At 39.8% G+C, this 27,415-nt stretch overlaps 1 protein-coding gene and 1 long non-coding RNA gene across 3 annotated transcripts in view; one reads left to right on the top strand and one right to left on the bottom strand.

Annotated features, from left to right (window-relative positions):
* The window catches only part of bcam (basal cell adhesion molecule (Lutheran blood group)), a 58,223-nt gene extending 35,164 nt beyond the window's left edge, over nt 1–23,059 (bottom strand). Inside the window, exon 1 of one of the 2 annotated variants that reach the window (XM_046847268.1) lies at nt 22,828–23,059. In XM_046847268.1, coding sequence (XP_046703224.1) covers nt 22,828–22,891 — 64 coding nt within the window. In that variant the 5' untranslated portion in view covers nt 22,892–23,059. The remainder of the gene's footprint in view (nt 1–22,827) is intronic. The other variant, XM_046847269.1, reaches the window with a different exon arrangement.
* LOC124384431 lies at nt 20,801–22,484 on the top strand. Its single transcript, XR_006925398.1, has 2 exons — nt 20,801–21,981; nt 22,096–22,484. It is a non-coding gene; the product is annotated as an uncharacterized LOC124384431 (long non-coding RNA).
* Nucleotides 23,060–27,415: the final 4,356 nt, after the last annotated feature.

The raw sequence follows: 27,415 nt of genomic DNA, 5'->3' as shown, positions 1-27,415 counted from the left end.
CTGTATTGCCAGCCGCTAATCTAATAACGGCAAGCTTCGGTTATAGAGGTGCAGTGAAACTTAATAGCTGGAGCCAATTAAATGGTGCCCAGGCCTCACGAGGGCAACGTGATATGCATGCGTGTGGGTGTGTTTCTCTGTGTGTAAAACAGAGATAGACAGCGAGACGCGGTGGCGTGTGCAAATCTCCTCCGAGCATCAGGTAAAGCTGTTCCAGAGTGCCAAGCAAAATGCAGATAGACTTTAAGGGGCACAAGGAAGGGTGATAAGGAGAGAGGGAGAGGGAGAGCAGGAGGTAGGAAGTGTACTCACTGCTGCTAACACTTTGCAGCATGCTGCCTTGCACCTGCTACCCCTCCAAACATCCCTTTCTCTCTCTCTCGTTTTACCCCCACACTCTGTCTTTTTACCCCCTTTCATCGATCTCTGCCGTTCAAAGCCCCTTTTCCCCCTCCTTTAAATTAGAGCATATTCATCCGTCTTCCTGCTTTCTGTCATTCCCCTTTTTATTCCAAGCTTATCTTTTCAATTCTGCCATTTCTGACTATAATAAGGCTTATGCACATGAGGCTTAATTTCTGCCCCTCTTTTCATTCCGTCTCCTCTTATCATGCTCTTATAATGATTACATTTACCATGGATTCTGGCTAAACAACCTGCATCTAAATTTTTCTGTTCAGGTTATCAGACTAAATTCACCAAAAACACAGCAACATGCTGAGATTTTACAGCTTCTCTCTCTCTCTCTCTCTCTCTCTCTCTCTCGCTCTCCATCTTTTTTTTCTTTGTTTTTCCCTCCACCTTGTCACCTTCCTGTCTTCTTTTCTTCCTCTCACTCATTTTTTCCTTATTAGAAAGGATTAACTTTAAATGCTTGAATGAACTTTAGAAAGCAGGAAAGTCACACACACACACATACATACACACACACACACACACACACACACACACACACACACACACACACACACACACACACACAGGAGACTGTAGGAAGGATAATGCGTAAACAAGTCTGAAGACAGGCCAAAGAAAATCGATACTGACTGTAGAGGCTAATCCACATAAACTCTTCTTGAACCAAGTATTTTTCTCCCCCAAATCTTTACGATCACACACTTGTTTTCTCCCTCTGTCATTTTTACACTCCTCCGGCAGCACTTTTTCTCATTTCCAATATCCTTGCTACACCTGAAATAAGTTTTTAGTGGCATTTGCTAGCTAGTCTGGATTTTTACTAGCTAATCTGAGGTACTTGATATTAGCATTTGCTATGAGATTAAAGATAATGTACACAAACTAATTTGCTAGCTAGCTAAATTAGACGGATGATATTTTATCAAAAAGATTTATAAATTGGGATCGTTTTTGAGTGTGTCGGTTTGCACAAACTCTAACATGGAAAAGGTTAGCAAAACAAAGCCTGCGTGAACATTTTATGTTCGTCAGTTCATCTTTTTCATTTTTTTCTGTCTTTTTTTTACGTTGGTCCATTACTGTAGAATAACTATCATAAAACGAAACTAAAGCTAGTAAGGTACTAAACTTATAAAAATAAAAATAAATAAATAAATACATGCAGGCTTATAGGGTGTGTAGACTTTAGTCACATCATCATGATAAGCTTCAATAATTCCATATAAGGAAGTAGATAAGGACAATTCCCAAAAAGACTTCATGTTATTTTTATGATTAGATACTGTATTTATATGGAAACTAAAAGCATTGAAGAATGCAGATATTTTGTCTGGTAGGTTTTTTGCATGTTCTTCCTCTGTTCATTTGGGTTTCATCCCAAAAAACATGACAGTAGTGGGAATGGTGTCTTTTAATTGACCTGTGTGTGAATATGTTCGTGTATGAATATGTGTTTGAGGTGTCTGAGGTAGTTTCTGAGATCCTTTATGACCTTCATCAGGATAAAGTGCTTGCAGTGTACAACATACCACGACTGTACCCTTACTTCCAGTCTCAGAACTTTAACACAACTTCAACACACTTGCCTGACAATGTCCTTCTAAAACCACATCTGTATATTGAATGGAAAAATCTCTTTTTTTACCCTGGATTAGACTGTAAAACAACACACAAATGGGCCTACAATAATAACACATGCCCGCAATAACCATCAAATATCAAACTAGATTTCCCATTGATGTCTGTAATTCCTTCCTTGTTTGCATTTAAATCCATTTCCTGGAAAGATGTAATCATAGAAAGAAAAACATTTAATGAACTAACTTTTTTTTTTGCTTTGTCGCAGCTCTGATCGCAGTGCGTCACTAAGATAACATAACCGTGTAGAATTCCACGCTTGCAATCACATATTTAGTCCACCATCACCACAACCGTGATGCACGCATGAGCACCGACAAACTGAATACCATAATACCATACACACATACACACCCACACGTGTGTGTATATATATATATATATATATATATATATATATATATATATATATATATATACACACCACACGTGTGTGTGTATATATATATATATATATATATATATATATATATATATATATATATATATATATACATACACACACGTATATGTATATATATGTACACATATATACACACATATATATATATATACACATATATATATATATATATATATATATATATATATATATATATATATATATACACACACACACACACACACACACACACACACATGCTTAAATGTGCATACCACTGAGTGCCACACACATTAGTGAGGCACGTGCTGACAGCTGAAGACAGACAGGATGATAACGCACAGATGCAGATAGACCAGGAGCCAGACAGCTATGAGCAGGAAGGTGGGGCGTATGCGTACACTGCAAGAACTCCTCATCTAGTCAAAGCTTACAAACTTATTTCTAGCCATAAAAATATTATTGCTCTTATTTTTAAAAATAAAATACTATGCAAATGCAGACAGTGTAAAATTATGATTGTTTTAAGATTATTCCTCTTTTTTTCAAGTTTAAAGTTATTTCCCTTGCAAATCGAGCCTAATTACCATTAGAGACATCATTTGTATATTTTAAGAATTCATTTTAACTGTAATAACAGTTTTTTGAGTAAAAATGCTTAATAATCACAATTTAATTCCAAATGCTTGCTTTATGTCAACAGTTAAACATTTATTTACAACCTAATAACAAATTATAAGACTCTGCAAGTCACAATACTTTTTCCAAACATTATCCATTATGGTTATTATTTTCCCAACCTTTTTTAAGTACTTATAGCTTTTTATTAAGTAGTTCTGTAGTTTGATTTCAGTTTTTTATGCTGAATATCTTTCAGTGTTCAGTAGTGACAAAATACATAATGTTTAATGTAGGTATAATGTTTAAAGTATTTGCATCATAACCGCTGTGTGTTACAAGAATAAATAATTGTTGACAGTATGCATGGTCTTGATTTTATTAAGTAATCTTGTTTTTATTTTAAATGCTTTGTCTAGTTTTAAGACAGAACATGTAATATGATGATTCTTAACTTAAAAGTAACCGAAACATCCCGAAACATCTAGAGGCGTACCAGTGCCATTTGGATTCCACACCTCATGTGGAGTTTGGACATTGGACCCCCTTAAGTGTTTGAAGGCTCTGGCATGGAGAAGCTGGTGGTGGCTCTATGATGATCTCAAATGTTGAGCTATTTTATGAGTTGCTCAGTAGCTCCTGGTTTCATATATACTTTCAAATGACTGTAGAAGACTGTAGAATGAACATTACTCATAATCTTACATTCCAGTGCTCATGTTAGTTCTCACTCTCCAGTGTTCTGTATTGTTTAAAGACTATAATCACACTCTTGATATCACCCCACATGAGGATGGGTTCCCCTTTTGAGTCTGGTTCTTCTCAAGGTTTCTTCCTCATTACATTGCTGCTTTGAGACAAAGTTCATTGTTAAAAGCGCTATACAAATAAAAATAAATTGAATTGAATGACATCTAAGGGAGTTTTTCCTTGCCATAGCCACCATGGCTGCTCATCAGGGATAAATACACATCGTTCACCTTAACTGTTAAATTCTGTAAAGCTGTTTTGAGACAATGTTGTGAAAAGCGCTATAGAAATAAACTTGACTTGACTAAATTAAGAGGAATTTTCTTATTTTGTAGCTGTGGTTTTAAGATCTTATCACCCAAATTAAGAAAAACTGTTTAAAAAAGATTTAACAAGCTACTTTTATGTTGATAAAACTAAACTAAACTAAATCGACTGCTTGGAAAATCTATTTAAAAAATATATTTGAAGACATTTTCTTTTCTAAAGCCTAGATATGTTTTCTTATTTCAAGAAATCTTACCAAGTGTGATTATCTTACTGCACTGGCAGACAGTTTGACTAGTATCTTCTTAAATCGTGCCATTTTTTCTTCATTTTTGCAGTGTATACAAGGCCTGTTTTTCACAAAGCATGCTGAAATTTCATCGATTTCTAGATTAGGTTATTCGAATGTTCCCTGATTTCCATTGTAAAGAACATGCTCATTGGCTATTTTTTTTTTGTTACAGCAGAACAGTCCAAGGACAGACCTTCTCCCTTCTCTCATATCTCTTAAAGTGATTAAAAATTACGATGGAGGAGTTTCGAACGTTTTTTGATCATCCATGAATAATACAAAAAAAGCTGTGCCGTTTGTTAATGCGAGCATGCAAGGACGTCACGCTCAGAGCTCGGCCAGGGTGGAACATTCCGATGGGGTGGCTTTTATTAACGTCCCACCTGCCTTCTCTCGCTCTTTCAACACAACACACCCAACACATACAACTCCAGAGCTCAATTTCAGTAAGAAATAAGTGTAAATGTAGAGAGCAAATGGGGCCAAAGTAGAAGGTCAGAACAGTATGACTGCTTGGGGAATAGGGGTGGTAATAAGGAAGTTGGAATTATGGTTGTAGGGCAAAAGGTGAGCAAAAGGTGTACAGAGGCCTCAGGTGGGGTCAGAGCGAGATCTTAGGATTGGTTTTCAGGTCCCATAAAAAAGCCTTTAAGTTATACAGTATGGGGGCATAGACAACTTTATTAATACCATATAAGGAAGTTGATATGAAAGATTTCTGGAGTGACCACTCATGGGTATCAAGCAGAATAATGGATTTATATGGAAAACAAATGCTTCTAAGTGAATAGATAACGGGAGAGGAGGTGGGCTGAAAAAGATCTAGGCTGACAATACAAATGCCTCTGGAATGCACCAAAACACAGACAAGCACGTCTCGACCCGTATACGCACCATGGGGGTTTATGACAAAAGGCTGAACATCTTGAAAAAACAGATTCATGATGCTCAATGATCACCTGGAGGCTATGAGTTTTTGTGTGCCCCCCCCCCCCCCAAAAAACCTCATCATGACCCTTAAATTGAACCAGTAGATATTATAATGATAAAGATTATTCTAATTGACTACAATTAGACTACAATCTAATTGACTACTGTCTCCGGATGTTTTGTATTGTTTTTAAGATTTATAATCACATTCTTAATATCACCTGAATGAGAACGGGTTTCTCTCAAGGTTCCTTCCACCTAAGGGAGTTTTTCCTTGCCACCCTCACCCCAGGCTGCTCATCAAGGACAAACACACATAATTCCCTTTAATTCTTAAATTCTGTAAAGCTGCTTTGAGACAATGCTCATTGTAAAAAGCGTAATAGAAAGAAACTTGAACTACAGTTTCAATGTTATTATATGGACCATTTACTTGCACTCACGTTCTGTGTAGCTCTGTGTACTGTTGGTGCAATGTTCCAGGGCTGTGATTTTGCACACGTTGGTACATGTGCACTATATAAGTGTCCTGTTTGTCGTGGCTAGTTTTGTGTTATTTAATTTTGTTGTTTTGTATAGCACTTTGCTTCTGGGGGAACTGGGAAATAGGGCCCTGAGGGAACTATACTCTGTACTGTACAGTATATGGCTGAAATGACAATAAATCCATTTGAATTGAATTGATTGAGTCTTTTTAAATTAAAATTCATAAAGTTACCTGGAATGCACACACACACACACACACACACACACACACACACACACACACACACAGACACACACACAAATTCTTAACACTTTTTCATAGCGTTTAACTATGAAGATTAGATAAGTGTGTTTCTTTAATGTCAAACGTCCGACCGTGTCTGTAAATATGTCTGTAAATGACAAGGCTATCTCACCTTTTCACTGTGTACACACACACACACACACACACACACACACATTCTTTTGCACTGAGTGCACTTTACCCATTTCCTGCTTTTGAGTGTTTCATATACAAACATACATTCTTAGAAAAAAGCCAACATTGTAACACACACTTCCCTCTTACTGCCACGCCTTTACGGCATGTGTGTGTGTGTGTGTGTGTGTGTGTGTGTATAACCTGCAGGCATGCTTTTCAATTTTTAGCGGTTACCTTATGCAGTGCACTACTCACAGAACTCACGTATAGAGAGCACACACACACACACACACACACACACACACACACACACACACACACATAGTAATTGAATAGAGCTTTAAATCTTGCTCTCCCAAGACGCCACTCTTCAGACAGACAGAAAACAAGAGCAACGTCAGCGTTCACCTTTCATACCACGTCAAGGTCAGGTGGATCCCTACAACGTACACTGCTAACAAGACCATTTGTCATCACAAGTCTATAGCAGATAACCCGATAAAAGCAGTGTCACAAAGCTCACACAAAGCCGGCTCAAGTCCCCGCACCGGACACTCAGCAGCATGGGACAGTGCTGAGAAATGTTTTTGAAGATAACTACAACTATGAACAAAAAAGAACAGTTAAAAATGTTAAGAACACAGAGTTGAACTACAAGCAAAGTACAAAGCAAATCACCGGCATAACGCGTTCAAAGGGACGGAAGCAGACGGAGAGAGAAAACATGAGAAATAAATGATTAAGGAGTGACGAAGCAGCATCTATCACTGCAGCTGGCATTTGGACCAGTAAAAGAGAGAGAGCGAGAGAGAGCGAGAGAGAGAGAGAGAGAGAGCGAGAGAGAGAGAGAGAGAGAGAGAGATGAGAATAAAGAACAAGATAATGTAAGACAAACAGATAGACATCAAGACACACAGTGACTGAGAGTGAGACAGATCGAAAGAGACAGGAAGAAACATGTTGAGACAGGCAAAAAGAGAGACAGAAAAAGATAGACAGATGAAAACAAACAGAGACGTTGGGACGAGCAGAACAACAGGCAGGTAGACAGAGAGACAAAGTGAATAAAGACAGACAGGTGCAGCTGTTGAGACAAACAGACAGACAAAGAGAGTGACAGAAAGATTAACAGAAATGTTGAAAATACAGAAAGATAAAACAAAGATGACAGACAAATATGTTAACATAAAAGAGACTGACCATTAGAAAGAGAAACAGACAGATACAGACTATGGAGAAGTGAAAGAAACAAATAACGAAACAGACAGACATACACAGAGAGACACAATGAGAAAGCAAGAGACTGGATAGATGGACGGACAAAGGGAAGGAAGGAAGGAAGGAAGAAGTGAAGGAAGGAAGGAAGGAAGAAAGAAAGAAAGAAAGAAAGAAAGAAAGAAAGAAAGAAAGAAAGAAAGAAAGAAAGAAAGAAAGAAAGAAAGAAAGCTAAAGGCAAAAGAGAGATAAAAATGAAGACAGGAAAGCTACTTGCATTTATTTAATTCACAATATAATGTAAAGAAAGGAGAGATGTAATAGTAACAGCACTGCAGTTACACAGTGTACTGATACTAAGAGAGGAGAGAGAGAGAGAGAGAGAGAGAGAGAGAAAGAAGGAGAAAATAGGAGAGAGAAGAGAGAGACAGAAAGAGTTAGAGAAATGTCAGAGAAAGACTGAGGGGAGGAGAGAGCGTGAGAAAGAGAGAGCGAGATCGAGAGAGAGAGAGAGAGAGAGAGAGAGAGAGAGAGAGGAAAGGGCTTAAAGGCACAACCTCAGAGTATAAGCAAGTGAGAAAAGGAAGATGTAAATGACAGAAAGGAAAACAACATAGAGAGGAGAAAACTCCTGATAATATCCTGCAGAGGGGAAGATACAGAAACGCTGTGCTGATAAGACACGAGGCAGCTGATACAGAATGAGAAAAATGAAAAGTATTTAACACAGAGATACGAACTGAGTATGTATACACACACACACACACACACACACACACACACACACACACACACCTGCACACCTTGCACACACTCAGACAGACAGATCCATAATACATTACAATGCTCAGACAGACTCTTACTCAAAAAGAAAGCAGCTCAGGTCTGCTCTCAGATCTCTGCCTGATCGAAAAGAAAAAAAAAACACGTCAGGGAGTGACTGACTGACTGACACACACACACACACACACACACACACACACACACACACACACACACACACACAGCAGAGACAGTCCGCACTCGCATGCTAGCAAACTTTGAAAAAAGGTTAAAGCTTAACACAATTACCAAACTGCTACAGACACAATGCAGTCAATGCAGATCACTCAAAATCCCAGAATGTAATGCAGCAACAGTTGGCCAACTTAGGGCCCAAACTCTGGTAGTTAGGATAGTTGAGGTGTTAAAAATGCTACTAGATGTAAAAAAAAAAATGCTACTGCTAATAGGTGTTAAAAATGCTAGTAGATGTGTTTAAAATGCTACTAGAATGAAAGTTGGTGGGGAAGTGAAAGGTGAGAGACCTGGAAAAAAAATACAGGACAGGAAGTGCCATCTTTGGGTAGAGATACAGAAAGGGTGAAATCCTAGTGCCGAAAGATATGACGGGTAACGCAGGAAATCGCTAGGTTAAATGAAACAAGAGTAGGTGCTATGCTAATTGTACTTGTTACACTAAAACAAGTCTAATTTTTCTAATCTGAAATGTTTGGCAAATTCGGTGATTGGAAAACCATGCTCAAATCAACTGAACAAATTGAACAAAACACGTCCAGTCGGTGAAATGACCCGTGAAATCTTCTGAGAGTTTCTACCAAAACAGAAGCTAGTGTAGAAACTTTGTGCAGGGCTGAGAAAAGGTCGTACAAGTGTGTTTTTGAGGAGTGTTTTACGGGATCAGAGGAAGTACGGAGGGGGTAGTCCATGTTCAAACAGGTACAAGAGGAACGAGAGAAGGGAAGGAAGGAGGAGTGTAGAAAGGCCATCTGTCAAGTTCAGGAGAGATATTTAAGGATGGGGGTGGATATGGTGGGGTTGATGCACAGCACCACACTCGTCTACAGTCTGGAGGTTTTTCCATCAGCGAATACACTCATTCTTCTCAAATGAGCCCCTTCCTCAAGGGGATATGAAGGCTCTCCGTTTAAAAGGTGTGTGTGTGTGTGTGTGTGTGTGTGTGTGTGTGTGTGTGTGTGTGTGTGTGTATATATATATATATATATATATATATATATATATATATATATATATATATATATATATATATATATATATATATATATACACACACACACACACACACATATATATATATATATATATATATATATATATATATATACACACACACACACACACACACACACACACACACACACACACACACACAGTGTTGCTGCCTGAGGCACTTTTCACCTCAGACAGCAGCTATGTTATGGTTTTATTGTCTGTGTGTTTGAGTCCTGGCTTCAGCACTGCACTTCTGAGTCAATTGACCGATAATCTAACACTTTACTAGTAAATGTGTGTGTTTGTGTGTGTGTAGGATGTGTTTGTGTGTGTAGGATGTGTGTGTGTGTGTGTGTGTGTGTGTGTGTTTTGTTTTCATTACTCTCTTTGAGTGGAATTCTTCACATGAATAGAAGGATGTATAAATGTTAATGTAGCAGGAACCTACAACACCAAACAACTTGTGTCTGTGTATGTGTCTGTATGTGTTACACACACATGTGACTACCACACTAAAAAAGTAAACAACAGACACTAATTAATTGACTAAGTCACATATCTGAGACGACGAAGATGTTGGAACCCAATATGGCATAATATTGGATTTACACATTGTTTCATGCAGTTCTGGTGCCGAAAAAAAAAAGGAGGATAAAATGGCACGAATGTAGCAGAAAGATGAGTGAAAGACATGGGCCATTGAATGTGTGCGTGTGTGTAAGCTGATCCGGAGCAGCAGTGTGTCCCAGCTGTCTCTTTTCTCTCCTCACACCCTATACAGAACCCCAGCACAAGTTTTCGCCACGTTCTCAGAAACGAAGAGAGCGAGAAAGACCGCAAAGGAAATCGAAACAGACCGCAAAAGATCAGTAAATAATGGGAAAATAAAAAATAAAAACACACAGAGAGGCACATCGTAGCCTCGTGTTGCCGTGCCGCCATCTTGCCTAGTGACAGGAGCTCTGTGACCAACTGTTTCCCAGCTGCTCCTCTCTATTGCCAGTATCCCATGTGTGTGTTGCTTTTCTCCATTATTCTAACAATAATGTTTTTATAAATCACCTCAATTGAAGTTTATCATCACAATCAGAAGTGTATCATGTGTGTTTAAAGAATGATCCAAATCATGCTTGAAAGGAAAAAAACGCACTGCTCTGGTTGTAGTTGGATCTCTATTAATGTCGAATTCAGTGAGAGTATTCCTGACGAAGGTAAAAAAGAAATGGTCTCAGACTGCTCATTTGCTGAAGAAAAAAAAAGAAGAAGAAAAAGGCAGACCTAGCCAACTGTTGGGCACACAGGAAACAGATGGGCAAAGGAGGAAGTGGGGTGAATTAAGGGGGGTGGGTGAAATAAAGCTTGGTGATTGGCTACACCTGAGTGAAAGGTTGTGCCAACAAGGCTTTTGGAAAAGGGGGTGACTTTGACAGGGATCATACCCCCCTCTGGGTTGAGAGAGGCGGGGTAGAGGGGCTATGAAAGGCGTCCTGGCGCCAGGGCACATTGATGCTTGATGCCACCTGGCATTCGAACTTAGGCGAGAAAAGCTCACACTGGCAAGGATTTTAGTACAGGACCACAAGTCATAATGGAGATCAGCAGAATGCAGATATATGGCAACCCTAACTTTGGCTGCACTATGGGTCACTTCACAAACACACACACTCATCAACACCACCATCTCCCACATTAACACAAACAACAATGGCCGACCTGTTAATAAAAACCCATTCTCGACCCACACACTCTTCATTTATCTACCAGCCCATTCCCTTCTCCTTTCACCTCCTCTGCTATTCCAAACTCTGTCGTTTTCTTCTTTTCTTTCCCTCTACTGCTTGGGCTTACTTTTTTCCTGTCTTAAAACCCGCATTCCAGTCTCCTGAATTCCCTTACAATGTAGCCCTGTCATTTTACTGACACACACGTACATGCGTGCGTGCAGAGGACGGAGGCACGCGGCAAAAAAAAAAAAAACGCTCGTACATTAGTGACGTTTCGGTGTAAGAATTTGTACTTTTAACAGCTGCCTCGCCTCGTAATTTTCCCCTCACTAAACACACACAATTACAGGTTGTACTGGAGTCATGTTATTTTGGAGCGAATAGGTAGCTAGTACTTTGGCAAGTGTGAACATGAAGGCATTTTGTTTTTTGGAGGGTTTATTTCGGAAAGGTGACCCCTTCAGCCCAAGTTAGTATTCAGTTATTTGTCATGAAGCCTATTAGAAGCCATTGTGAGTAGCAAAGTATTTCCTAGTTTTCAAGTATCTGTACTTCATCAGAGAATTTTCTTCCAAAAAACGTTTCCTTCACTGAATGCGTATTACTGTATATTACTTTTTTCCCCATTCACCTTTATGCTATTTGGCAGACAATGTAGGTTATCCATTATTTCTGAGCATTTGAGAGTTAAGAGTCTCGTATAAGGGCTAAGGAGCAGCAGCTTCATGTTGCCAGGGTTTGAACTCGTGACCTTGTGATTAGAAGTGGAGCGATTTACTACGGAGCTACCACTTTTCTCTAAATTAGTTAAAAAAAAAAAAAAATGAACTACCTGCAAATGCAGCTGAGCGACTTGTTTTCAACCTGCCCAAGTTCCCACACACCTCCCCACTGCTGCGCTTCCTCCACTCGCTTCCGCTAGCTTCACGCATCAGATTCTGAAAACTGATGCTTGCCTACAAAACCAAAAATGCACCAGCACCCTCAACCACAAAGCTCCTATCTCTTAAAGCATCATGCTCCCTCCCCTCACTGCTTGCCTGGTCCCACTTTCTATAGAGGTAGAGGTAGATATATATATATATATATATATATATATATATATATATATATATATATATATATATATATATATATTTGCACCACTCAGTGTAACCAAAGAAAGTGTACTCAGTATATCCAGTGCCTAATGTGTGCAAATGGGCGAAAGCATAAGTCTCATTTATAGTCAGTAGTTCCATTGCTAGGCTTTTAAGTCTCATTTCTGGCCAGTGCAGGTGCAATGCCTGGCACGTGCTAATGATTTTTGCCACGTGCTGATTATTTTTTATAAATGAAGATGAAAGGGCTTTGCCACCTTTATGAGAAAATATAGAAAATCGTGGAGATAATGGTACCAGATGATGTACCTGTTGTAAGAAAAAAAAGAAATTGGGATGAGGTAACCATCGACAAATAAGTAAAAGAGTTGTTATCGAGACTGTGAGAGAAAGAGAATAAAAAAGGCTGTTTTTGCTGTAACTTCGGACACTTCCATGGAACGGTCTGACTTAGTTTTCTTGGGAATAAAGCCTGATGCTTTGACATCACAACCCTGGAGTCTGCACTTAGTCTTGGGTTTTTGATTGAGTCTTTACTTTGACGACTGTATACATCAAGACTCTTTTCTCTTCTGTCACCAAGTTGGTGGCATGAACTTCCCCTAGCTGTTCCTCTTCAGACAACGAGACCTACCTCTTCCTGGAACACTTTAATTAGCGCTGATTTTTTTCCCTGTTTGTTTTAAGTATTACAAAATAGAGAGTAATAGAGACTTCAAAACACTTTTGGACATGTAAATGTAGGGGAAAAACACGCTGATCCTTGCTACTTTGAAGCAAACCTGTGAATTGTGTCCAATTTACGAGAAGCTGTGGGAAGAGCTCAAGCGTAACCCTGCGGTTCTGGTGAGAATGTGGGTGGAGTTCTCTCACTGTGTATCTAAACCTTTAGAAAATTCTCTTTCTTACAAAACGGTCTGATGTGCAGGTGAATGGAGCATAGAAATCTCACAGATTAACACTTTTACTTATGGTACTTAATTCCATTTAGTACAATTGTGCTTAAAATAGAAACGTAGAAGGAGGGGTTTTTCCTGGAGTCATATTTAAGCCAGGGATGTGTACTCTTATTCGAGTCTTTTTTTTTTTTACATCCATGCCCCCATATTTTTTCATATCTGTTCCTAGTTCATCCTGTCCATCCCAAAAAGGAAACAGGCAAGGAAGGTGATGTAGAGGAAGAATGAAAATAAAAGGAATTGTGTTTGATGTGATGGGAATGTGCACACTTATCCAAAAAAAGTTGCTGCTCTTACACCCAAGCGAGCAATGCAGGCAACATCTCGAAGAGAACAAGGAAGGAAGAGACTGGAAAAAGGAAAAATATGGTGCCAATACCATTGAACACTCACTTAGTGCATTGTGAGCATCTGTTCTTAGCAAACATTTTGCTCATGTCCAACCCTCTCTCACACACACACACACACACACACACTCATACATAAGACACATGGTTTGTCCAAATGCTAAATTAAAGGGTGTCCCATGGGCAAAAAGGGCACTGTCCAGCCCAGATAAGGAACGATTTCCAGCCCCTGGATGCTCCACATAAATCCATAGCACATGCACAGAAGATTTGATCTTAATCCTCCTTTCGTTCGAATTCACCCGATTCATTTTCGAATTAATTGTTCTGTTAAAACCACCCAGCTTAAAGCATCTGCAGAAAAAACACCCAAGATTTACTGTCTATTTCAAACTGCATCTTTCACATCACACAACACATTCTGTCTATTAGGAGAATAACGGTACACAAACAGTTTCGGTACAGGGCTTTCGGTACAGCTACCGAAAGCGATCCTTGCCTAAAGTCGAGTTTCCTCATGAACATACTGGTAACACAATTCGTACAGCTTTTTGTTCTGCGCATTCGCAAAATCGCTCCCACTTCCTATCATCGCTAACATTTTTGACAGTCTAGCGATATAGATTCGCTCGCATTTTATGTGCGGCTTCAAGAATTTCTCTTAAAAAGAGAAATTCCTAACAATTCCTCATGTCGAGGGAGTAAATGAATGAAGTATGGAAGGAATGAACTTATTTCTGAATAAATAAATTGAATGAATACATAAATAACTACCTTGTGCATTTCTTATATACACTTATATACACATCTGTATTACCCAAATAGAATAACAAATGTAAACTATTTAATTAAAGTTTTCTACTTGTTTCATTTTAACTCATCAATTTAATTTGTGCCTATTTAATGATTATTAAATTTAATCAACATAATAAAAATGCATTGCATACAATTGATTAAATGTATTTTATTTTTAATATATATATATATATTTTTTTTTGTTTACTTTTAATTGTATATATATATATATATATATATATATTTATTTTATTATTATTTATTTAAATCAAGCAGGCATTTTATGTGAAGCAATTTTATGGTTTGCATTTCTTCCCCCTGACTGAAACCGTAACTTAAAAACCGAGGTACGTACTGAGCTGTGAATTTTGTTTAGCGGTTCACCCATACTGTCTATTTAACCGTAAACCCAATGCCGGGGTCGAAATCAAACAACTGCCCAGAAAGGAAAGTAATTCAATAGCATAATGGTCATTTCCCCTGATGACAGACAAAATCTCCATCTGGTCGGTGCAAAACATGGCTATGTGCAAAAGTACATCAAGAAATAAAAGATCTATTCGGTACTTTTGGCAAGCACCGAACAGGGCATGAGAATATGTAACCATACACAAATATATTTGACAATATGCACCTGACGTATCAAAATTCGTAGGCTTCCCCTGAGGTTTGATGGACATGCACTGTAGGGCCTGGAGCCTCATCCTGAATCGACATGCAAAAAAAAAAAACCAGCATTTTTTTTTCTGGCCCGTCATCCAAAGAAGGCCTGCCGAATAGAGAAGAGAGAAAGCACCTACTGGCCTGGATTACACTGCGAGGGAGCGCGAGATCATCCGCCGCGGGCTTGAATAAGATTACGAGTCGAGATGTCAATCAAACAGAAAATAGAGACTCGCTAATGTCTACTTCTGGGTTCTTTTGCCACCATTTAACTTTCCAAGATCGTGATTATTAACAATACACGACCAAGCACCACACGTTTTGACCCAGTCATTGAAGAAACATGCGTTTAAGCAAAGAGGGTCAGTTTATTCATGGCTCATTTAATGCATCTCTCCGGTTAATCGAGACCACCACTGAAAACGTCGAGCTCAAGCCGGTTTGGTCGAATCTACGAGACAGGAAGTTGTGAGGCTCCTGCTGTATCTCCTGGAGGGAATCACCTGAACACGGCTTTGGTACGACATACAATTTGCCACCTGATCTGTTGCAGCTAACACTAAAGGGCTGTCTTTTTAAGACATCTTTAGCAACGATTCCTGTGGAGCATGTCTTGTTTTGAAAGGCTTCAAAAGCATAACAACACCTGTCCAAGGTGACTATCCAAAAGGAACTGCTCAAACACACACACTTCAGCCTTTTTTCATCTTTCTTTTTTTCTCTTATTTTCTTGACATTGGTGTGACATTTACATTCACTCCAGAAATGGTGGTTGGGGCTCCCAGGTCATGCACCATTAAAGCAATAAAATGAATATAACTCACCATTCTCCCTGGAGAGGTTCATAATAACCTGTGAATCATTAACTAAATGAAAAACTCTGAAACACCAGTTGCACGGAAACGGGGTCTGTATTGTGCTATAAACAAATGCAATATATCCAGAATGGGATGAAAAAAGCGATGGGTGATGAAGGAGATCATAAACAGGGATAGTTCAGTGGTGTTAAGATTCTTCAGCAGCATGACTATGAAGTGAAGTGCAGGCTGTAATTCAAAACCACAGGATTTATAGTATTAAGCGTTTTTTGTGTGTGTGTGTGTGTGTGTATATAGAAGTATTTTACATCTATAGTATCTCCTCTTTCACTGAGGCCTACATACAATTCTAAGACAAGTACAGATGGTCCTTGAGTTACAACGGTTTGACTTGCAAATTTTTCGATTTTACGATAGCGATACAACAAAATTGTAAAAAATATAGTAAGTTTTGCGCAGCGTATGCTTCACCCTCCACTCACAAACAGGTGCTTGTCCATACGTTACACACATACAGTATATATACAATATAGTTTATAGCTTACCGTAGTGTAAATTGCTTTGTTTTGCTAAATTATGTACTGTATTTTGTTAATTATAGTATACTACCCCATACTAATCACCATTCTTTAAGACTCCTGGGAAGGCTAGGCCATGTCTGGACTTACTATATTTTCAAGTTACGTTAGGGTCATCAGAACGCATTTTTATCGTAAGTCAGGGAATACCAATACTAAACAGATTGGGGGAGGTAATGGCTTCATTTCAAAGAAAATATTTTTAAAGATATTTAAAGAAAATCTAGCTGTTGATATAGTGATGCAGGAATGGAAGAAGTCTCCAGTACTTTGTAACAGACTATACTCGTGTTATTTTAAGTAAACGAAGCAGGGCTGCTACATTTCTGGCATTTTGGCAGACAAACTTATCCAGAGCGCCTTAAGGCTTGAGGGTCAGGGACCTTGCTTAAAAGACCAGCAGTGGCAGCTTGGCCTTGCTGAGATTTGAACTCATGAACTTCTGAACATCTTAACCACTGTGCTACCACTTCCTGTAAGAAAAACTGCTTGTTTCTAGCTGCTCCAGTGTAAGTGATAACAGGATTCAACTTGCTTTATGGGCTTTCCACCACATTAAACTGTGGAAGGAGGGGGATAAGCCTGTTTGTTCAATTTCCTGCTTAATATTTGACTTGACTTGCTTAACTTAATACAGTATATGTGTATGTGTAAACTAATGTGTTAATAAAAATGGCTGCTGAAAGCTGTTTCGTAGGCTCGTTGGCACATACGCTGTCTGTTGAGCCAAAACAAATCCAAAACCTGGCTAAGGTTTGGCCAAACGCATATGTAGCTCTGTTGGCAGGGTGGTGGAAAATCTTTGCCACAACAATTGGACCCAAGCCCGAGTGCACAGATGGCGATGCTCTCGTCGGGTGGGAAGGATGGCAGGACGGCGGGGTTTCGCTCTCGGCAGCAGTTAGCTAAGGACTGCTAGAACGGGGAGAAGTTAACATCTCTGACATGCTATTGTAATGTGAGATGTACTTAGCAAAATGTTTGCCACATGCTAATAATGCAGTCCAACTGGGGAGCATTTACGCATGCCAAAAACAGAAAACTACAAAATTCTTTAAATGTATGGAATTTAGTACAACTGTAAGTGGTTAAATCGCTGCTCACAATTGTTCAGCATGCTAGCTACTTGTTAAACTGTCTAACATAGCTAGTTGGTGCCTAATACTAGCTAGCAAGGTGCATAAATCGTCTGGCTAAATTTGAAGATTGGAACCAAAGAGATGAAGATTTGACAAGCTGAAGTATGAACTCGTATTTTATCACGTGACTAATGAAAGGACCAGATTATGTCGCATTAACATCTGTCTGCAATAACGCAATGGTAAATAATGCAGTAGCTGAATCACATGACTGATGATCTAAACCCGCCTCCTTAAGTGCTATCTAATAAAGTCTAACTGCAATCAATTGGAATGAGAATTGCCCCAAACCACATCTCAGGAGACTCTGCCCCAAGAGACACTCTAGAGAGCTGGTGCGTTCGGCTAACCAAACAGCCGTCAGCTCCATGCTATAAAACCTTTTATTTCCCCCCTTGCGTGAACACACTGATCTCCGGGGAATGTTTGCCCGCTGAGACAAACAGGACAATGGACACAGTCTAGTGGAGGAAAGGAATGTTTGAGGAGTCTTTACTTCAGGCCTGTTTCAACACACAGTGGCATTTTGACCTGTGTGTGTTAAAGTTACACCAGGTGTGGGAGGTACTCGGGGAGGTACCCCAGAGAAGGCACGTAGTCTAAAGTGTTTGCTGCAAACATATTTGCGATACTTGCCCGCAGGAAGCAAAACAAAGGGAAAAGAAAGTGGAAGGTTATAAATAGTAAGAGTCTAGTTCGGTGCCTGTTGGTGAGAGATGTGAAAACAACAAGAAAACAGATCAATCGTGGACATCTAACGCTTAGTTCCCTATCGATCCACATGTAATGGAACAAAGGAGGGGAAGAGGATATCGTTCACTAATGTACCATGCCTCCTATTAGTTCATAAACAGGCCTACTTAGGACAAGAACAATATTTCCCCCATAAAAGGAAACCCCAGGGCCATCCGTACCCATCATGCAGTACTCTCCACTGCTAAATGGATCAGCAGGGTTTATCCTTCTCCCCAAAGAGTTTCCCAAGACACAATCCTCATCCTAATCACCCCACTTTCGAGGCCATCCTTTAGACCACACTCCCTATATAGAACACAGACCATGATGCACTCTCTGTCTCTCTCTCTCCCTTTTCTTTTCCTTCCCTCTGTATTTCCTGCTCGGCCATAATAACAGGGCAACCTTTAAAAATAGAGCCTTGGATGAAATCAAAGGCCAGAGTGCTTCCTCTGCGCCTGTCTATTCCCAGCTCCAGCACTTTGTAGTGCGAGGAGGAGAGCTTTTGAACGCTGGAGATCTTGACAGAGCCACGACTCTTCACAACAAACTCGCTGGGGACTTTTTTTTTTTAAGTGAATAGAACGTCATCAGTGGAGACTAGATGGTAGCAGCGATCTCCCTGGGTTTGTATGAATGCATATTCCAATTCAAGCCTCTGTGATCCACACACACACACACACACACACACACACACACACACACACACACACATATATATACACCTCAGGACGTTTCCACAAAAAAGCCCATAGTAGGATTGTCATCAATGCCAGGTCATGAACAAAACAATCCAACATGATAAATCACCTCAAACATCAATGCACACTAACGGATTCGAAAGCACCTCAGCATTACTGAAGACACCCCCCAGAGAGGCAGACGAGTAGCAGAACATCTGAGATGCTAATCCATAGTATTAACCGAGTGTGTATTTCACTGTCCTTTAGCAAATTAAGGTATTAAAAAAGGTAGACTGGTGTGCACAAGATGTCTCCTTTCATATCTCATATTTCACATCACACTAAGAGATTGAAGGAAAGGGAAGTTGCTGTCTTAATGCCCCCTGGCTTCCAGACGCATGGAAATCAAAGACTCTAGCATGTCTCAGCAGCACACTCTGCAAATTACTACAATAATTCAGTCTTATAAAGATAACAGAGCGGTTTCTGATATGATAAATAGACATATATAACCATGAGATTCATATGTGACTTTTGAACATCCCATTCCCATTTGCTCTTATAGTAACCTCCACTCTTCTGAGAAGATGTTTATCAGATTTTGGAGATTTGTGCTCATTTAGCAACAAGGGTTAAGTGAGGAGACCTGAGGTGCAGTCAGTGTTCCATTTCAGCACAAATCTCTATAGCTGGCCACTCAAGATCTTCCACTCCAACCCATATCTTCAAGGAACATGCTTTGTGCGTTGTCATGCTGGAACGGGTTTGGGTCTCCTAGTTCAAGTAAAAGAGGAAATGTAATGCTGCTGAATCCAAAGCCATCCTATACATTTGTGTGGCTCCAGCCTTGTAGAAGAATATTCCATAAATTCAACATATATCTAACTGGAAAAGTCTGTATATGTATATATAAATGTATATAAAGATTTTATTTTAAATGCAAATACATTTATAAAGGCCATAATGGATTCTAATACATTTGAAATGTTTTCAGGCATTGATTTTTTATATTTTGATATTTTGAAACTGTCTTACAATTATAATTATATTCAATATCTATGCTACATATTTCAGTTCAAAATCGAATTAAACTTAGCACATGCTAAACTACATTTCAATTGTTGATTCACTCATTTCTGTGTACTTTTATCCTGTTTAGAGTTACAGTGCACCCAGACCCTTTGAGCTACAAAATATTTATTGAATATTTTTAGTAGAAATGCGAACAATATGCTTTTGAATGTAGATTGGTGACAGTCTGTAGCCTCATATATGATCCGTTTTCTTTTATTATTCTAAATAGAATAATAGAAGGCTTTTAAAAAATGTTGTGTGTTGGTGATGAACGGGACACGACGTCACACCTAAGTGCCATATTGCACTGTTGGATTAACACCAACGCACCAGCATGCTGTGGTTCTGTAGCAAGTCACTGTTGGCCACCTGTGTGTGTTTGTGTGTGTGTGTGTGAGAGAGATGGATAGATGGGGAGAGAGAAAGACAGAGAGAGAGAGAGAGATTCACATTAAAGGGAAGTAGAGAGTCAGGGGGCGAGACACAGCCTGTCCACAGATGAATGCCTCTCATACCAGGCTGATTCCCCTTCTGAACGACAACTAATAAGAAAGTCAGAGGCCCAGAGTTACATGCAAAATCACAGTCTACAAACTGCCCCCACACACACACACACCAATTCACCCCCCCCCCCCCTACACACAGCTCTACCACCCCTGCAAATAAGCAAGCTGACAGCATTACCATTCCAGTTCACTGTTATTATAAGCTGTGAATGCACGTTCAAGTCAATGTATGTATGAGTGTGTGTGTGTGTGTGTGTGTGTGTGTGTGTGTGTGTGTGTGTGTGCCTGCCTCTAACTGATCCAGTGGCCTCTGAGACTGTAAAGGTCCTTAAAATTGGGTTTTGTCTTTTATCTTCTAGGCCCAGATGAAAGAGCAGGGGTTTTTTTTCATTTGAAGGCTCCCTAATGCCATAATAATTACTGATGGCTGTGGGGGGTAGTTAGTGTGTGTGTGTGTGTGTGTGTGTGTGTGTGTGTGTGTGTGTGTATATGTTTGATGGAAAAGGTGGAAAAGAGAAAGGGGGGTTCCTCCTCGGTCTTGAGCAGCATTTTGAGCAAAGGAAATGATTGCGGGAAATAAGCCTGGAAAAGACAAAGGAGGGAAGCGTGGCGTTTTCCGAGTGCCGCCTCACACGGGCTTGACACGTCGCCTTAACGATTCTCTCCTCCAGCATCCGACCTTGCGTCTGTGAACACGAACCTCGTACCATCAGCAGCCGTGCGCGTGAGAGGGGCATGAAATCGATCCTCTGAACCACCGAACTCGGCGAGGTGGGAGAAGAGACTTCGAAGAATGTGACAGTTGTGCATTTTCCTCATGGGAATTCAAACAAAGAGGTGGAGTCAGCATTTCCGAGTGAGAAAACACTTGAAGTTTGAGCAGCTGTCAAATAAGGCTGTTCAAAGAAAAAAAAAAAAACAACAACAACAACAACCTGGCCTCGTTGGCATCCCGAACCTCATAAAACGTGACAAAAGGAAGCAAACAATGTGGACCACCAGCATCCAGCCAAAGAGGACATGCAGAAATGAGATGCCGAGTACTTAACCACCAGCAAACAACGGTTGGGAAGAAGTGTAGGAGGGGAGAATGAAAAACAGCAGAGAGGAAAAAAACTGAGCTCTAAAAGGAGTGATGATAGAGTGCTGAGGTTGTGGATACAACAAAACACGGACATGAAAAGTTGGTTTCTATCACATTTTCCCAACAAAAAATCCCAACACACTTTTGCATGCAAGCTGCATATAGTGGTGCAAGAGTTAATCATTCAGGACTGAGATGTTGCTCCTGGGGCTATTTTTGTGCCCCTGTGTGTCCAATCATGATCTAATAAACAGTTATCAAATGTTGGATGGAGACCGAGCCATGAAGACAGCTGTGTGAAGAAGCTGGACGATGAGCACGACTTCATAAATCAGCTACTCATGTAGGTCAGTGGGCACCAACTGGTCTGCTAAAGATCTGCTCCAAGCCTAACTCCACACACCTGTTCCAAAGAATCAGTGGCTTTCAAATGATTATGTTTTTGTTTTCTGTGTAACAAGCATACACCGTGGACTAAATACTAATTCATGACTGATGTGAGAGCATTCTGAAGGTGCTCATGCAACACGTCTCTTTCTTCAGAGCAAACAGGAGCTTCTGATCCTCAAAAGACTCCTCCAGGGAGACACACACGAGCATGCGCGTTTACAAGCAAGTCCAGCTTCCACTTCACACGGCACACACTCAGATCATTTTTTTATCTTAATCTCTCTTTTTCAGATTTGTTTTCATTTCTTTTTCTCTTTTTTTTTTTTTTTTTTTACAGGTCGCTTAAACTGCTGCAGGTGAACGAGCAGGTTGTTGCGCCGGAGCTAAGGGTTGCCAGATCTCGTACACTTTTTTTTTCTTCCCTTTGATACCTTCCCATCTTAAATTCTCTCCAAAATGATCACACGTTTTGATGTTTTTTATTTTATTTTATTGCAACCTGTGTTTTTTTTTAAACGGATAAAGTTATCGAATTTTAAATCTCGGTTGGATTAAGAGAGGTGAGTCAATCTGGCAACCCACAGGGTCCGACATGGAAGGTGGTACAGTACGAAAGCTCAAAAATTTATTTTAAGCTCATTAGGGTGGGAAATAAATATATTTCTAAAAACTATATTTCATTTTAAATGAAACATAGAGAATCCAAGAAGGAGAATAATAATAATAAGATGATGGTGGTGGTGGTGAAGATGGAAAAAAAAAAAGGTATAGTAGAAAGGGGCCAATAATTTTGCTCGGCTTACCGTGCAGTGTACAGAAGAGTGAAGCGCAGACGAGCCACACGCGTCCTGATCTCATCCCCTCCATGCTCACTTCTCAACTACTTCTCTCTCTGCTCTTAGATACTCTGCAATGTGAAGTCCGCTGTCCGATCTCCTCTGTGCGTCTCTCTCTCTTTCTCTCTCTCACACACACTCACTGGCATACACTCATACACGCACACACACTCTCTCTCACACACACACACACACTCGCGCACCCGCTGCCTCTGCGCTCAAAGAAACTTGAGATGCGGGCGGCAGGCGGTGCCTTTGCTTGATGTATTCGCACAAAAGGTGACCCTCCACCCTTTCTACCCCTTCCACCCTTTCTACCCCTTCCACCCCCTCTAAGTGGCCGTGTTCCCAGCAAAAGACCATACAGACTTTCATCATCTTAGACAATGTAATCACTAAATCAATAAATAAAATTATCATTTATCTATTGATAGAATCATATTTATCTATCAATTATCTAAAAATGTAAGATCTATCTATCCATCCACCCACCCACCCACCTATCTATCTATCTATCTATCTATCTATCTATCTATCTATCTATACATAAATACATACAGGGTTATTCAAAAAAATGAACCGATCTCATTACACAATATTTTAATAAGGAAAACTAATACAAAACTCCAGCCAAGTCACAAGTATTATACTCACAATCAACTTTTATATAAATGATATAAATACTTTTCCCACAAACTTGGAGCCACACAATTGTATACGATGTCTTTGGATGTGGTAGCATGAAATATTCCCTTTACTTCACCTTAAAGACCCAAACCTGTTCCAGCATGACAATGCCCCTGTACACAAAGCTGGCTCCATTAAGATATGCATTACATGTTTTGGAGTGGAAGATCTCCTGCTCTGACCTCAATCCCTTTTGAACAACTTTGGAATGAATTGGAACACTGAGTGCACCCCAGGCTTCCTTACCTCACCTACATCAATACACTTGTGGCTGAATGAGCACAGATCTCCGACAATCTGAGGTGTCCACAAACACTACAGGGCCAAAATGATATCAACACCCATCTATAACATTGACATTTGTAACAATTTCGATCTAAAGTTATTCCTCCTTTGCTGTAATAATAACCTTCACTCTCCTAAAAAAGGCATTACACTAGATTTGGAGGAGTAGCTGTGGGTCATTCAGATACAAGATTATTAGTGAGGTCAGGCACTCGATGTCATTCGGTGCTCCAACGCATCCAAAAGGTGTTCATTGGGTTGTGTGCAGTTCCTCTACATCAACCGTGGTAAACCATGTCTTCATGGAGCTCACATTGTCGTTCTAGAACAGGGTTTGTTTTTGATTTTGGAAAGACACATAGATATGATAGTGAGGAGACCATTTATCATTGCACATTATTCCATCAATCACTTTTTGAATTGGGCCGAATTGTTTCCAGGTGGAAGGTGATGTTGCAGCTTAGGTGAGTTACAAGATATGCCTTAGACAAGGATTCAAAACCTTTCCCATGCAGTCACAAATTCCTCAGAAGACAGAGTACCTGATGAGCTGTCTCTTAAGCTGTCTTAATCTGACCGACCCAATGTTGACTTTGCCAACGATACCCCTCATGGATACAATAGTACCTCAGTGACGATCCAAAATTCTTTGGAATTCCTGGAATAACTGTGGAAAAAAAAAAAAAAAATCTACCATAAAAAAAGTACAAAAAGAAAAAAATGAGCGATTAAAAGGAAAGATTTGGGTAAGTATTTGGGGTAAGGGTTTAGGGGTCCTAAGTTGGCGCACACTGTTATACATAGTGTAATGTTGAGCTGTGTGCTTGCTTTAATCATCGAATGCTATTCCTGGGGCATGACAGCACAGCAAAAGTCACAGTGACTCCTCTAGCGCTACAGTTTTCACCTCTCTTATACTTTCCCACAATTTGTCATGTTACACTGTGGAACGGAAACAGAATTATTCGAGATTATATACTGCAGTATGTCATAAATGGGCTGTAATATCTATACTGTAATTGCATTTGAACAATATAACGTTTGTGACTGCGTTAGCCATAATCATCCACCTCTCAGTGAATCGTAGTGCGATCGAAAAGCAAAAGTGTTACTTGAAAATCGACCTGTGCGCAATTAAAACGTCATATGATCTCTGTATGAACATGTATCTGTGAAAGGCAGATACATGTTTTCTGATTTTGGCAGAAAACATGCTGAAAGCGAACGTGTCTTGAATTATGAAAACCCAAGAGCTGTCTAAATAAGACTTGCACAGCATCAGGCTTTTGGTTCCTGAAAAAATACCCCTATGTACCCGCAGAGCACAACCAAATCTGAAACACGGAGAAAATCCATTGCGCCACCTAAATTAGGGTGTGCACCAAAATCCAGTGACCATGTGAGGAGAGCAATCAGATCATTGTTAGATATTGGCCGAATGTAACATAATGCTGCCTCGACCATGCCTCTCAAAATGATGTCATTTCTTTCCTACCAAAATTGTTCTCCATTCTATGAGCACTTACCAGCTGGCAAATATGGTCTACCAGCTTGGCCAGATACCCCTTTGTTTTGGCAGATGGTAGCTGATCAGCCCGAGCTGGACTTTTCCATAGGGAGCAGAAAAGCAGGAGTAGCTTTCGCAATCATATAATTGTACACTCTTTAAAAAAAAAAAAAGGGGGGTTCCTTTATATAGAACAATTGTGGAGATCTATATACTGTAGAAACCATTCAAATTAAGAGTGAAGTGCGACGTGTCAGAGCGTTTGTTGCCAGCTAATCTAATAATCATCCTAATGTACTTCTACAGATAGATTTGCAATTTGGATTTTGATCGCTTCAATGTTAGCGTTTTCATTTTTTGTAGACATGAAAACAGAGATGTATTTAATCAGGACCCTCAAACTAATTTGTTTACTTTATATAGTCATGTATGTGGAAGGGGTTGAACAGTGTTGTTGCAAAAAATCGGTGAATTATACACGAAAGGAAAACAGGAGTCGTCCGTATCACATTTGATGCATATATCAGTAGTAGTTCAGGATTGTCTAATGTCAAACGGATACCTTGAGAAACCACAGTATTTGGCTGGTGTACAGATTTGCAGAGCATATCAGTCCTGGCTAGGCAAAGAAGTTAATTCTGGTAATCCAAACTGACTTCCTGACCCTTTCCCAGTCTGCTCTTTTTGCTACCACAACAGCACAATCCTACAACCATCCTAAAATGGAAAAGAATTTGAAGTAACTGAAAATAATTCCCCCTTTTATAATTCAGTCGTGATATGGAGCAGTCCGATGATAAAGTCATGGAAAATTGAACAGCGAAAAAAAAAAAAATCAAGTGAATGTACAAGCTTTGATTTCTCGCAGAGAGCCTGGTTAACACAGAGCCTCAGGGGGGGGAAACATGTATGGAGACTCTGAATTACAAATTAGATGTTAAGAAATAGAAAAATAGACAGACTGTCTGGGAGGGTCAAGGAAAAAAGAAAAGCCTCGAAGAATAAAACAAGCTTTGTAACAGTATCTGACGTGATATTTGTGTTTGTGATAGATTTTCTTTTCCTTTGTAAAGAGACGAACCTTCATTCGGACTGATTCGACTCGCCTATGCACCTCCATTTCGATCCTGAAAGTGGAAGCCTTGGCAATTATTTTCTCCTGCATGACAATGGCTTTACTGTAATAGGAAATCACTTAAGCGCCGATTCGTGGAAGCAAGGGGGAGAAAATGGCTCGTTTCGATGCAATCGCTTACAAAGACACAACCATCGGTTCTTGTAAATGGCTCATTTGGCCTGCACTTTTCCTTAGACAAGACTGGCAAAGTTGAGAAGTAAGATGAGGGGATGGGAGACATGGTAATGCTGCAAAATTATATGATATATGGATTAAAAGTATTGGGACACCTGATTTTTCCAGCCATATAAAGCTCTTATCTAAACTGTTACCACAGAATTGGAGGCAGGCACACACTTGTATAAAAGGATGTCTTTGGATATGGAAGTGTTACATTTTCCCTTCATTTGAACTAGGAGACCCAAACCATGCTGGAATAAAATGTTCAAAAAGCAAGTATGAATCGTATGGTCAGGTGTCCACAAACTTTTGACCATATAATGTAGATATAAATGATATAGAATGTGTCTGTTTACGTCTAGACACTAAACCTAAACATCGTCAGGACCACCCAGGTTTATATTATAGATTTTCTTAGTGATACACACACACGCGCACGCACGCACGCACACACGGCAAATTCCAGCCACAACAATCCTACAGTGTAATGTCTATGCGGCAGGATTCCATAAGCCATTTCCACACTTAGCTACACTTTCAGCAGCTTGCCACGTGGATGAGAATAGTGACATTTCCCCCCTCACTTCTTCACCAGACACAAACAATAGTCTCTTGTCATCTCTCTGCCCACTGCCTTCATCTGCTCCAGCCCCTAGACACATTTGCAATACACTCTACAGCTAAAACTGTCAGGGTTGATCCGAATTGGAAAGGGCTGAGGTCAGAAGCTGTGTTCAGTTCGAAGGGGGCACAAGTTGAGTTTTAACTGGGTCTCATAG

Source organism: Silurus meridionalis, chromosome 4, assembly GCF_014805685.1.
Source record: "Silurus meridionalis isolate SWU-2019-XX chromosome 4, ASM1480568v1, whole genome shotgun sequence".
In the NCBI taxonomy this organism is placed as follows: Eukaryota; Metazoa; Chordata; class Actinopteri; order Siluriformes; family Siluridae; genus Silurus; species Silurus meridionalis.
This window is presented reverse-complemented; position numbering and strand designations above follow the sequence as displayed.